Here is a 14,539-nt window from a genome sequence, read left to right as displayed (position 1 = left end):
GTTTCCGGTTTAAATACCTTAAAGAGCAAAAAGGTTAATCGAAACATTTTACAAACAATTTTATTGTATTTTTGGGATGTTAATTCTCAAGTTTTTATGCTAAGATATATAATAAGTTATTTTATGATATTGATGAAAAAATTATTTATATTTGGAGGTTTGAGAACCAGAATACCCTTAAGCAGTTGGTCTGCAACCACACATCTTTTAACAGTTGGCTGTTAAAAGCAGCTACATTAATATAATCGTTTGAAATTGGATAGTGTTTTGTTTTTTGGGTTTTTGGTTTTAGGTTTGTTTTTGGGTTTTGTTTTTTTTTTTTGAAATAAAAGTTTAAACTCAAACCCTCGGTCCTGGGTTTTATTGTCTTACCCTGTTCATTAATGTACAGTCAAAAGGGCTCATTTGGCAGCTGCTTCCTTGTCCTGGCCATGGGCAAGGTCCTGTTGTGCTGGTCCGCTGTGGGTTTATTCCTAGCTCCTCCCATGCCATTAAATGAAAAAGCAGCTGATGTGCTGCAGGAAATGTTGGGAATGTTACTTATTTTTCTTGAATGCTACCACTTAAAAGCAGAGTTTAAAAAAAAAAGCATTATTTTAGAGGCTCCAACACTTCTGCAGAGCCTGGGTCTTCTTGGAAAGTGGGGAAACCTGATTCCTTGTAGGAGGAAAACTTGACCTGATGTTTCCTTTTCCAGGAAGGTGTCTGTCCAAGCATTGCACCACAGACTGCTGCAAACCCTCCTGGATTTGTTCCCTGTGCACCCCCAGCACTGCCTGTGCCCCCCAGGGTTAGGTGGTTTCTGTGCTAGGCTCCTCTTTTAATTACGTATCTACACTGGCACATAAAGCGCCATACTCCGTTGGCAGAAATCTCCAGGCCCCAAGAGAGCAGGAAAACAGTCTCCCTCACACCCACGCTGCTTGCTGCTGGCAAAAGCCCTGTGCCGCCCACACTCCCTCCGCCGTGCTGCCTGGGGGAGGCCGCAGGGACGCTGGTGACCTACATCAGGGCTTCCCTAATTGCACGTGTGTGCCACACCCCAGTGCACTGCCTCCTGGCACCCGGCTCAGATGCCGCCCAGCTTGCTGGACCCCACAGCCCTTGTGTCCACCCCAGCAGTGGCAGCAGCGGGTCACTTTGTCCCCAGCCCCAGCAGGATCGAGTGCCAGCCCAGCCGGGTGGCGAGGCTGGACCAGTTCTCCCGCTCCCCAGATGCTCAGGACGGCACGCTCTGGCACAAGGCCGCCCATCCCTGTCCCGCACGGTGCTGCAGGGCCACATCACCTGCCCTGCAGCAGCCTCACGCTGTGTCCAGCACGTAGCTCAGGAGCAGGAAGGCACTGTCCTCAGCCCCCAGGGACATGGGACGGCTGCAGGAGTGGGATTGCACAGGAGCAGCACTGCCATCAGCCCATGACAGCACGCAGGGGCTCCTGCCCACCACAGCACGTGCCTGAGGAAAAAAAACATTGAGCCCCAGCAGCAGCCACCAACAAGGAGGTTAGGTCAGGCTCAGACATGGTAGCTGCACAAAATGGGAGTTTTCTGAACATAGTATTTTTAGCTTCATTACTATGGCATGTATTCAGCATCAGCATTTCAAAAGCAAATACACTCCCAAGAGTTGATCCACTGGCTGTTGCCTCCATTCACACGTATTTAAAAAAATCCTCTTTCTGTTGCATGTTACTTTAGCAGCACAAATGTAAGATATTGAAGAAAAAGTTTAACCACATCTAACCATAAACACATACAAATCCAGCTCTGGGGATCTTTTACACTCCTTTGTTGTTGTACACCAGACGCTCTGTTGCTCTTCCCTAAGTGTGTAACAGAGGATGGGTGGATCAATCACATTTTTGGAATTAAAGTTAATTGCAAACATTTGCAATTTCATTGAGCTCAACCTTGAGCAGAACCCCCCTGAACCCCTGGTTTCTCCTCATGTCTCCCCCAGCCCTTGGCTCCACGCTACAAACCGCCTGGCCAGGACCCACGCGTGGCCCCAGGGGCACATGGCTCAGCACACACCCGTGTACCCAAACACTCTTTTTTTTGCCCCCCAAACCAGCCAGCTCCAAGGGGGGAGGTGTCCCATCTGGATGCATGTCAAGCCCTCCCAAAAACATGCAGGCAAGAGGGGCCCCAATCCCCCGAGCAGCCGCAGCCAGAAAAGGCAAAGCCAGACCGGAGCCCAGCAGTGCCCACCCGCTGGGGAAGCACCGGCTGCCGGAATGGCGGGAAGGGCGCCAGGAGAGGTGGGAAGGGCATACAACACGTACTGGGAAGGACGTTAATTCTCATAACCAGCCAAAAGGAGGAGTAAGCAGCAGCTGCATGCGGCGATGGGACATCTTTGGACCGCAGAGTGGGGCCTGGAGAGCTGGACTTGAGATCCTGCTCTACCCTCTGATGACTGCACCCCTCGGTTAAAATGGGTGCTGGTTTGGGGCTTAATTGCACTGCAGCCTCAAAAACAAAAACTATCAAGACAAGAGCGACAAGTTCAAGCAAAATCTGATCGTTTTTGGCAAAGCACAGTGTGAGGAGCTGCCTGGCCGGCCTGCCGGCTCCCCGGGCAATGTCTGCGCCTTGCACAGGGGACTGCAGCCCCCAGGGGATGGCCCTGGGGAGGGAAACCTGCACTCTGGGGATGGGGATGATGGCCCTGCACCTGGCACGTTGAGCTAAGCCAGATGAGGGATAGGTCAGGATTGCCTGGGGACAAAGGATGTGGAAAGTAATAAAAAAAGAAAAAAAAATAACCTCCCCCCAAACAGAACCAAGGCTTTACCTAAGGGTCTTTAATAAATCTAAACTTTTTTTTTTTTTTTTTAAATAAAGAACACCCAGCTTCTGTCACTGCTCCAGGGCCAAGGTGTCCTGCAGCTCTCACCCCTGCGGCCATGCTCACCCAAATAACACCCCCCCAATGCCCAGCCCAGAAGAACTGTGAGCAGATCTTATGGGATCTCTTTTTCCCCCTTTTAGCCCCATTGGTTTGATATGAACAGGTCCTACCTGAGACAAGATTTAAACATGACCTGCAAGCACGCTTGAGGGTCTCGGTAGGCGCACCCTGGCCATCCCACCTGGGGGTTGCAGAAGACCCATCCTGCCGTCACCCAATGCTACAGGGACAGCCAGGTTCTTTTGGGGACACTTAGCAGATTATGAGGGGTCAGGAGCAGGGGGTACTGCTCACACCTGCACCAGGTCATCCTCATCCCAACCCCACCACCACCCTTCCCATGGCAGAAACACCCAGCAATGCACCAGCGAGCCCAACCTTTGCAGCTCACCAGCTCCAGGAGGCCAAGGACAACGAATGATGATAAGCTGGGAGCATAGAAAAAGCAGAAATATTTTAGCAAGAGGCTATTTTAGCAAAAGCCAGGTCTCCAAGCCACCAGCCAGCCCTTCTCCCTTTAATGCAACACAGCATTAAAGAGTCAAATTGGAAAATACAGAGAAAAGCCACAAATAACAAGCTGGCTGCTTAATTTATGGGGGAAAAGAGAATAATACCCATTCTGGAGTGGTATTGGGTTCACTTGCTATAAAAGAGAGCGGCAGCACAGCGGGGCAATGCAGCTGTGCTGCCACACTGCATCTCCCTGCCACCTCACCATGCCACCTCCATGGGTTTCCCCCCAGCAGCTACGGATGCAGATGGTCTCACTTCTCCTTTTTCATTCTACTACAGCAGAACCTGTATTTCCCCCGAATTTTACAATTCCTGTTCTTTCATGGGAGTATTTTACAGCAAAATAGCAAAGTGCAAACGTAACTGCTCGAGCTTTTGCATATATTTATATATATTGCATTTAAAAAAATAAAGAGTTTACTGAAAAACTATACATTAAATGCTGTCAGAAGCAGGCAGTTGCGTGCTGCTGGGTTAGCTGATGATCTCAAGTCTTCCACCTAAAACTGAGAAAGCACCTGAAAAAAACCTGGCATGGTGTTTTTAATCCTACATCTGATCACTGATGCGATCGCAGCCACCTACAATCAATCCTTTTGTTCTCTGGATGTGTAAGCAAGCGTGAAATAGATGCTGCCATAGATCTTGCCCCAGCACTGCAAGAATGTCAGAATTGCATGGAAGAAGTTGAAAAACTCGGCCATGGGGCTGGACAGAGCCACAGCCAGAGCCGGGGCACACTCGACGTCGGCTTGTCAAGTGCCGGCGGGTTCGTAGGAGAGAAGTGACAGAGCGAGCCCAAGGAATGTGCCAGAAGCTCTTTATTAGAAAGTACAGAGTTAAGCTCCACTATGGACATGGCGTGATGGGTGGGAATGACAAGGAGGTGGCCACGCTCCAGCTCAGGGCAGAGTACTGGCCGGACCCCACAGCTGGATCACCAAGAGTCCCTGCTGCAGGCTTTATTTAAGGGCAGACAATAGAGAAAAGCCAGACATGAACAGCATCTCTGCAGCTTCACAGGTGATCTTTTCTTTGGGGGCAGGGAGCTCTAACAAACTAAAAATGCAGATTACTATGGGGACAACAGATTGATGGGAGAACAATATTCAGGCAACAGCATGAGGTTATTTACGCACCCCGCGCCCCACGTACCTGCTTGCACACTTCTGAGCACAGCTGGAGTTCTCTCGACAGTCTTGCATACCCAAACTAAGTTAATTACTATTTTTAACAAGATGTGTTATAAAATGATAGACACAAACACAATAAAAAAATTAGTGTGGATCTACATTATTGTTTTTTAAATTGTCACTAGAAAAATACTCTAATTATAAAAATAATTTGCATGTAAGCACAGAATAAGCAGTACAATTTTCTGTCAGTCTTGTATGTCAATTTTTGAATTCTTTGTTAAAGAGGCTTGTTAAACAAATATATAATTTCTCAATATATATCAATAGTGTGTATATAATTTAATATAGAAATGACAAATATGCAACGTAAGACAGTAAATTACAAGTGGTTAATAAATTCTGTAAATACCATTACAGAAATGCACAGTTATGGCAGATCGCAACTTCAACCTCTGAACCACTGGCTACAGAGAAAGACATTTGTAGCCAGCTGAAGTCAGTATTATTTTCAATCCCTTCAAAGTTTTCTGTTAATATGCAATGTTTGTATAAATATACTATTAAAGGTTTTATATATATATATACACACACACAGGCACACAGAGAAAGACTTTTTTATTATGTGTATATATAAAATCACTTACTTGATGGAAAGGCCCTCCAATTATATCTGCATAACCACAATCTGGATATAATTTGGCATTTTTCCCCTTTAAAAATGAATTTAAAAGAGTCAAATTCTGACTTCCTGCACAAAATATAACTGGGACTTCGAGTGACAGAACCATGCCTCCAGCTCAGCACAAAGCCAGGGCAGTACTAGCTTGCAGCCTTTGATTCTTTTGACAGGGCTGGTTTTTTTTTTTATACTAACACAGATTTTTAATTAGAGAAGATAATTCAGAGAAGCAGAATCAATGCTGAAAATTCTGCTTTTTCAACTCCTCCTAAAAAGCAGGAAAATAAATCCGCAGCGCTCTGATTCTTGACACTTCAGGTTTTACACTTAAAAAACCTCTGCCAAGAGAAGCCAACATAAGGAAGGATGCAGGCATGGCTCCCTGGAGTTCATCAGCAGTTGCTACAATCATTTTTCAAGGTAGCTTTTGCTAGATAATGCACTTCTAAATGTGTGCATAAACACATGCTACCAACACAGATACAGCCCCCCCCCGCCCCCGCATACATAATTTAAAAAAAATGTAAACCCCATGATGTTCAATCAGGTTTCTACACCTTTGCCTCTGCTCTGTCAGCGAAGCTCAGGCAACTTTGGTCTTGTCTGTGTGACGTGAAAAGTGAGACCAGGACCCACTCCTGCAGAGGACAAGACCCCCAGCTCGCCATGCCTGTCCCACCGCAGGGACGCTGGCGCAGCGCCCGCAGGCTCGACGCCCAAGACCCCATTCCCTTGGACAAGAAAGAAGTTAATTCAGTTTGAAACCTCGCTTCCTAATAAAGATAGGGAACAGAAGAAATGCTTTAGAAAGCTTAAGAAATCGTTTATACGCTTGGTAAAAGAACGGCCGCTCTTACACAGTTAATAGCTAGTACCTTACAGAGTTATTTGCCTATACGCCTGCCGGTGGCTGGCTTTGCCCAGGAGGGCTGCGGAGGAGCTGCTGCTCTCCTATAACAAAATGCAGGTCTTCTTGTCCTTGAAAGGGTTCTCAGAAGCGGGTATGCCCATTAGCAACGGATCTTTCTTGGCGTGTTCTTCACAGTAGAGCATTAGGTCTGCTGATGCTTTTGACACCTGCAGAACACAGGGAAAAAAAACCCATAAAATGGTATTTCCCCATAACTGGTAACACGATCAAATGTGCTGAGAGCTGCTGACGGGTACAAAGTCCCTGCACAGGATGGGAGAGGTGCTCGGAGATCAACACACTCTCTGGGGCTTGGTCTCCTGCAAAGACACGCTGCCACTAGCTTGCTCCAGCCTTATCTGCAGGGAGGAGAAAAGGATGGACCCTGGTGCTCTTTGGGGTTAGTTTGTGACACCAGGCAAAAGTACCGCTCGGCTCCTACACGGCTTCTACAGAAGACTAAAAATACACAGGAGAAGGTTCAAAATAGTACAGTAGGTTTGTAACAAGGAACTTCTCATCTATAAAGTTGGGGACAGTAAACAGAAGCGTCCTCAGATGACTAGTTTTCAGAACGCTGTGCAGGGTCCCTCCTTGCACGGCCCTGCTCCTGACCCCCGTCACCTGAGGAAGGGCACTGCTGCTCTGTGAATCTGGACGTTTGTTCTGCTGGCCTTCAAAAGGGGCTGGGCAGCAATTCAAGCAGCCCGACAAAATCCAATAAGGCGATATTACTAGTGTAGCCAATATCCTACCCCTGCTAGCTGGAAAAAAGTTTGGTTTCTTTTCTGCCTTAAGTTAAAGGAATCCAGTTTCTGCTACCTCCTTTTTTTTTTTTTTTTTTTTTTTTTTTTTTATAATGTCCCTACACATTCAACTTCCTTGCAGACGTAGCATTCAGCCAGCAGAAGGATGGAACAAAATCACACAATTAACACAATATGCATGAAACTGAAAACTCATACCTGCCTTCTGTTTCAGACATTTGATTTGCACTTCGTATTTTGCTTTGGTTCTCCTACAAGTCCATAAAGCACCGAGCTACCTGAGGATACTGCTAGTAAGTGGCCACAAGAATTAGATTTATTCAGATTTGTTGGGCTGAAACGTAAACATCATGTTCTGAGATGGGGGAAAAAAAAAAATGAACTGTGGGCACACGCATCCATATACACACTCCCTTATCTTATCACCCTATAGCTGGAAGGGGGAAAAAAAACGGGGGAAAAAAAGAGGAGTGAGGAAGGATGTGGTCTCACCTTTATTCTTTCTATTGAGGCTTCTGTTCTTAACTGCTGGACAGTCCTTCGGGCCTGGGCTATGTTGTTGGTTGTGCTAGCCGTTTTGCCAGACATTTTCAGTGAAGCGGTGAAGCTCTGTTTTGAAAGACAGCGGGTTATTTTTCCAGAAGGTGGCACAGCACATTAAACTGCTTTTACACAGAGGCAACCGTGACACACTGCAAAAAGTGCATTTTTTAATTTATTATTTCACACAACAGGACTGGTCAGCTGAGAAGCAGCTCAGCAAACGGTGCTCTGCAACCAAAACACCCTCCAGAAAAAATGCATTGAGCTTTTGTGCATCCTATTGCTTCACTCTTCCCTGTGTCAATAGGCGATATGGGTTTATTGACTTGTGCTTCTCCCAAGCCAGAGGGCGGCCAGCACCACACCATGCGCCCACCCCTACGCCTGCCATTTGCACAGGGGCTGGATGCAATGTGGTCAATCTCTGCACCAGCCACTGCCCTCCGGTCAGACAGATCCTGCTGTGTGGGAAGGGACAGTCACCCCAGGTCGTGCTGGGAGGGAGGAGAGCTGCCGCCCGCCTGCCCGAGCACTGGGACCAAGGAGCATCCCCTCCTCTCCCTCTCACAGACAGAAGAGGATTTCATGGCCGGTTACCGCCCCTTCGCCGAGACTGCTGCAGCGGGGAGGACGGGCAGAGGCACAGCCACCTCGGCCATGCCAGCCCGGCCTCTCTGCCTCCTTTGCCCTTCTCTGGCCAGGCTGTGTTTCAGGTCTGCAGCAGCCCAGCAGCAGCTTTATGACACACCAGAGGAAAAGGAAAACAAGAAGGCAAAGTTCAGAGACGCATTCCCGGCTGCTGTCTGCTCCCATGTGCCCATATATGGGGGAGTGGCGGAAAAAAAACGAGTGGCTCCGTGACTTTCCTTCTCCGGGTAACAATGCAAAGCATCAATCCTGACGTGGTGCCAGCGTTTGGATGGTGTCCAGCGAGAAGGGAGGATGCTCTCCACCAGGCTCAGCTAGCCGGTCCGGCAGCAATTCAAACACAGCTTTTGCAGCTTGACCCCTCACTTGCAGCTACCCCCGGGATGCCCACAAGCGGCACGAAGGCAGCACGTGCCGCCAGCTTACAGGACAGCCCAGACCGTGCCAGGATGCCACATGCTTCCCTGTGAGTTGGACCAAGGAAGAAGACATGCTCCCAACCCAACCAAAGAGCAAGGAGTGAACCAGGATCGTACGTGTGCGACCATATCCAGACAAGGAAGACAGCCCGCCTGCCAGCTCTGACTCAAGACCAGGTCCAAGAGGACAGGCAGCACCAGTAAACAGTTAAGGGTCAGTTTTACTGGTGCTGGCACTGCTGTCCTTGAGCAGCTTTACTGCAGGCGCTCTGCAACAAAGACCCAAATGAGGTTTCTTCATCACGTCCACAAAAGTATGCTGAGTTGCACACTGTAAGTCAGCGGTCCGCTGGCATTTACACCACTCGGGATTTAGAGATCTTAATCTCCTGATGGTCCCAGAAAACCTCAGCTTCTTCAGCTGTACGTAACTCATACGGCATGCTTGAGCCTGCCCTGGCTTATTGGACCACCACAAGCTGTCCCTTTGCACGTGCCACACTGAAGGCCACCTTGCCCCATCTCCCTGCAGCACCCTTCCTGCTGTGCGCGCCTGTCATCCCCAGACATTTCTCATGCTGTGTAGCCATCCAACCGCTGCTGCTAGAAGGAAACTACCCATGCATGGAGCAGCAGGAGCAGGGAAGGGCTGAGGACCATGCAGCATCATGTTCAAAAGAATATCCCTACGGGCACTGCAGCAGTAAAGAGCTTATTGCTAAATTATTCATGTACCCAAGAGTTCAAAGAGCAGCTGGTTTAGGACAGCCCTAGCCTGTGAAACTGTCCTTTCTGTGCCAATCCTTGCATGCAATCTCTAGCAGGACTGTGCACAAACCCTGCCATTCATTTTCCACAGAGCCACGACAATAATTGGCTGCATGGTGCTGTGCTTAAATCATTTATTGCATTACAGGGACTTGAGTCCAATGTAGCTACATGTGACCTTTCCAAGCGCTGCATACAGCGTTTCCTTGTAGGTTTCAGGTTTCTCAGGCCTCAGCCTGGGTAGCAGGGCTGTTTTTCCAGCCAGTGCTCATGCCTGCCCAGCTAGCTGGGAACTGCATCATTTTGCACCAAGTCTCCATTTTGGCACATGCCGTCATTTCTAGGCTTGCTCAGCAGGGCCCAGACTTTCAAAATTTTTCTCTCCCTCTGCAGAAACCAGCCCTAGGTTTGAAGTTCACCCCCAGTGCCTGTCAGGCCAATACAGCCCTCACCGGTGGAGCACACCCACAGTAGATGTGGGATGCCCACAAACCACTGCCACACACCCCCAGCTCTCCTCCGACAGCAGTGCAGGCACCCATGGATGCTTTGTGCTGGCTGGGAACTGTGCACAGCCAGCAGCAAGCACCCCCTGCACGGCATCCTCAGCGTTTTCTGTTAGGAGCGATCCACCGACCCGCACTCCTGTGGCACCGAGTGCGCTCAGCTTCCTCCCTCTGCAGCCCTGTGATCTACTGGTGAGAAGTACCGCAAGTAGCGCGCTAACTGGTATTTCATGCTTTACAGCTCACGGCTGACTTCTGCTGCTCTTCTAACATCCCAGCAGTGAATCACAAATGAAGCAACCTGCTGTTTTTCCCAGCTACATCCGCACCGCTAATGGCGAAGCCCAGCAAGAGCAGGATCAGGCTGCACACAGTGAGCGGCACTGCAGAGCAGAGCGAACACCAGCAGCGCTCAGCGGCGAGCTGCAACGAAAGCAGCATGGGGATGCTGCCATAGCTGGGGAACAGCCAGCAGTGGGACACGGGGGGACCTTCCTTGCAATGGCTTTGGGCAGAGTAAGTGCCAAGTGACAGGTCAACGCCTCCTGCTCACGTGCAGGTAGGAGGGACATTCATAATTGATATTAGGTATCACTAAAAACTTATTTCCTCAAACAAATATTAAGAACATACTCATGAATCTCTCCAATCTGCACAAATCTGAGTGGCCATATAACAGCCCCCTATTTAGCTCACTGGCCTGCTTTCCCAGTAACTCTTTGCATCCAGGAGCAGGAGACAAGCATGAAAACCCAGAACTAGTTTAAATGCTGCATATACTCCAAATGACTGATTTCAGGGCAAATCACAGAAGGTCTTTTGTAATTTTAGAACCTTTAAACGTGTGCCAGTTCAGAGATCACAGCTCCGAGCAAGTGCCCTCCAGCAGGCGAGGCACAGGCCATTTGGGGGACAGGCTGCGTCTGAAGCGTCTACCTTCCACTCCTCTAAATATTTCCACCCAGGGTTTCTGTATGCAGCTACCACAAGTAAAGCTGCAGCAAAGTTAAGGAAATTTGAGCAGAGCACAGAGGCCAGGGAAGCCAGGCTGGCAGCACACACTGGCCACTGACTCATCCCAGCTGTGCAGGAGGACAGCCTGTAAACCGTGGTTGCTTCACCTCCGCAATAGCTGGGTCAGTAACCCGAGCCTCAGTCTGTGGCAGTCATCCACTGCCCCAGTTCCCCACAAGACCCTCATCGCCCCAAAATTTCTCCAAAGTTCCCGCTGTGTTCCAGAGAGGTCACCTACGGACCGAGTTGCACATGATTCACGGCTTACCACCCACTGAAGGTAATTAATGCAAAATTTTAAAAAGCCAGCAGGATTTTTCCTCTGCAAAGCAGCGTTCCCTCTATGGCACTGTCTTAACCGAAGACGCAGGCACTCATCCTCCCTTGGCACCTAGCACCCTGCTGCTCCATGGTGCTGCATTCAGAGTGGCATGAAGGAAATGAGCCAGGACTGTCTGCACGAAAGCAGCTCATCCTCCAGCCCTGCAAGCCTCTTTCAGCCCTCATTTAATCCACACACAATGAGGCAGGAGGTGACAAAGCCAAACCGTGAGTCAACGCAGGGCAGCTGAGACACAGCTGTGACCATGCAGGGCCAGGCAGCACTGGGAGCACCAGGTGTGAGTGAGGCCATGGACCCCGCTCCCAGGAACAGGTGCTGGTTTTGCTGGAGTGGGGCTGCCATCTCCCAGCACTGCCGGCTACTTACTGGCACAGCTGCGGGTACAGAGTTTTGGGAGCGGTGCTTGCTCTAGGGAGGTGTGAAGTCTTTGCATGCTTTGGCTGAGGAGGAGAGTTAGAGATGCATGGGTGTCTGAAATACCCTCTGTATCAACATCACGACACAAACTCTCAGTTACTAACCCAGATCCACCATATTACAGTCGAGTTATTGCTAATCACAGAGCTGTAACATCCCACAGCAAGTACACAGCGTATGCGTCCTGAATTACTAATAGTGGTAGCACCCAAATATTAAAATGCATTTTGATGGCACATTTAGTGATTCAATCTGCAAACTACTCAAGAGAACGAGTGCTGACTGACACAGCATAAACACATTTGTCTGGAAATAGTCGTACATCTGTTCGTAAAGGTTTAATAGTCAGATGTTTTGCTTTATTGCTGGGAAAGGGCAAGCTACTTGGAGCATGTTTCTCGTTGTAAGTGAGAGAGGTGTACATTGAATGCATGTCATATTATTTGTAAAATACAAGTGAAAACTCTCTGGAATTCAAGGCAAAGGCCGTGGTGCATTAACCACCTCTGACATAAGCCCTGCAGTGCCATGACACAGACAAGATCTTTCCAGTTCAAGTCAGTGATGGCCAACTCAACAAGCCAGGGAGGCTTACACTATGCCGGGCAATGCAGAAACACATTGTGGGCTTCACCTCAAACACAAAAGCAGATTTTTATAAAATCAGGAGAATTACCTCACATCCCGAGGAGTGAGCCATGTTTTAGCTGATGTGAATTGGCAGGGTCAGGACCACATCCAGGGCTTGGTGCCACAGAGTGGGGGACATGATGGCTGCGGGGGAGCCCCCATCTCTTCCAGCGCTGCTGCAGGTCCCGCTGGCCCCAGGAGCACGGGCTGCTTTGCAGCAGACCTGCATGCAGATCCTGACCTCTACCAGCCACTCACCAGACACAGCAAGAAGGACCAAGTTGGAGCTCCCATGACTCTTGACAGCAGCACCCAAGCCAGGACACGTGTAAGCTCTGCTGGTAAACCAACCCCATGATCAAGGTCAGGTTGGACGGGGCTCTGAGCAACCTGATCTAGTTGAAGATGTCCCTGCACACAGCAGGGGGTTTGGACTAGATGACCTTTAAAGGTCCCTTCCAACCCAAACTACTCTATGATTCTATGATTTTGCGATGCGGTCGCCAGACAAATGGAGCCAGGAGACCTGCACATCTTGGCACACCAGGATTGCCCAAAGAGCTGCAGCCTCAGATCCAACAGATAATGCAAGCAGGCTGCACTCCACAGCACCGTCTGCCCATTTAAAACAGCATTTAGAAACATAATAGGAGTCTTCTGTTACTGGACTTTTGGGGCATTTGACCTGATAATTTGAGGAATTTAGTTATTGCAAAGCTAATCATTAAGCTAGAGTTCCTAGAAAGGAAGTTTAAAAGGACACAGATTTTGCAGTTTTTGTTCAATGCTTCCTGCCTTTGCTGGCGTGCCATGAGAAGTGGGCAGGGGGACAGCTGCTCTGCTGCCACAGCCCCCTTCCAACACACAAAAACAGCACCTGGACCCCATTCTGCTCAAAGCCATTAATACATGCAAGCCCAAATTTTGAGACTCCTTCCCACTGAAAGCAATTGATTGCAATGGGGAACTACCAGACTGGGGGCTTTGCTGGATCTGGGTTTCCTTGCCTAATCCTGGCAGTCGCTTAGGCTGCAGAGTCCAATCAGGACTTCTGCTCAACATGTAAATGAGGCTTAACTCATTTGTAAATGGTAACAGGATCACCCTTGCAGGTGGTGCCTCCCCCTGCCCTCCCAGCACAGCTCCCAGGGCTGCTCGCTGCTGTGACTCCCACCCTGGCACCCAATGCGGGGTTGCAGACCGTGGTCCTAGGTAGGCAATGCCATGCCTAGGTGCCCCAAGCAAGGCACAGCTCGCTGAGAAGATCAGCGACCCTTACCCGGGCCCAAGGAGAGGTGCTGATGCTGTGTCTGGAGGATGTTCTTGCAACAGGATTGTAATTCCTGTAAGAAGTCCTCCTGCACCATCAGCAGCAGAGGAAAATGACCCTGCTCCTGATGGAGAACGAGTCCACACACACCAAGTGGGAGACGTGCAAATACAAAACAGCGTCTTGGCTATGTGGAACTGAAATGGTAGAAGAGGAATTTAAAAGGAATTTCTCATGTTTAGGTAGTACTCTTAAGGAAAGATAATAGATATGAGACTGTTGGCTACTTTGGGAAATTTACTCTGCAAAGAATACAGTGAGAAATCAGAAGACCCTACCTTTTGGGGGTTTCGGTTTTGATCAGAATAAAACCACGGGATCAGAGCACTGCGTTCACCCCGCTCTCCCTGCCTCTTCAGCACCAGCATCAGAAGGGATCTGGCCAGAACCTCTGCAGGACCCTGGGGCCGAGGTGGCCAATTGACTTGTGGAACAGGCACAGGCGCACCAAACCCAACAGCCTTGCTGCAGTGCAGGTATTGCACAGAAGGACCCGCAGAAGATGGACACAGCTGCAAAAGCTTCCTCATACCCGACAGGCTCACACATTCGTGAAAAATCAGACTTCCAACCAAGAACCTCCAACACACACTGTTAGAGCTGATAAATGCAGCTGCTGAATTTGATAATGAACTCTGCTGGTGTGTTGCAAACTGTCTGCGAATGCTTTAAAATAATCATTGCTGGAGTAACAAGGGGCTGTTTCATGTGGATACAAAAGAACCACGGATCCACTACAAACTGAGCCCAAACTCCCATTCCAGATCCCGCAGTTTTCACTTACTATATTGAAAAACTATGGTGTGAAAAAAAAACAACCCAAAGCAATTTATTTCTATAAAGTAATGCATGCATCTCTCAGAAGTAAGTTAGTTCAACATTTGCTGATCCCTCTAATTTTAGTACTTCTTTTAAGACATAAGGTTAAAAAACAATTACTGCAAAATTAAAAGATATACCGTTCTCCTCTCATTTCGCTGGGGCAAGGCTAACTTTGTT

The 14,539-nt window shown here is 48.8% G+C and overlaps 1 protein-coding gene across 1 annotated transcript in view; it reads right to left on the bottom strand.

Moving 5' to 3' along the window:
• Window positions 1–4,233: 4,233 nt before the first annotated feature.
• GNG12 (G protein subunit gamma 12) overlaps window positions 4,234–14,539 on the bottom strand; it is a 28,799-nt gene continuing 18,493 nt past the window's right edge. Inside the window, exons 4-5 of the mRNA XM_076339966.1 lie at window positions 7,415–7,531; window positions 4,234–6,322 (exon numbers count right to left, since the gene is read on the bottom strand). Coding sequence (XP_076196081.1) covers window positions 6,197–6,322; window positions 7,415–7,510 — 222 coding nt within the window. The 5' untranslated portion in view covers window positions 7,511–7,531 and the 3' untranslated portion in view covers window positions 4,234–6,196. The remainder of the gene's footprint in view (window positions 6,323–7,414; window positions 7,532–14,539) is intronic.

The sequence above is a fragment of the Aptenodytes patagonicus genome, chromosome 5 (assembly GCF_965638725.1).
Source record: "Aptenodytes patagonicus chromosome 5, bAptPat1.pri.cur, whole genome shotgun sequence".
Taxonomy (NCBI): domain Eukaryota; kingdom Metazoa; phylum Chordata; class Aves; order Sphenisciformes; family Spheniscidae; genus Aptenodytes; species Aptenodytes patagonicus.
Note: the sequence above shows the minus strand (reverse complement) of the source record. Positions and strands in the feature narration are given on the sequence as shown.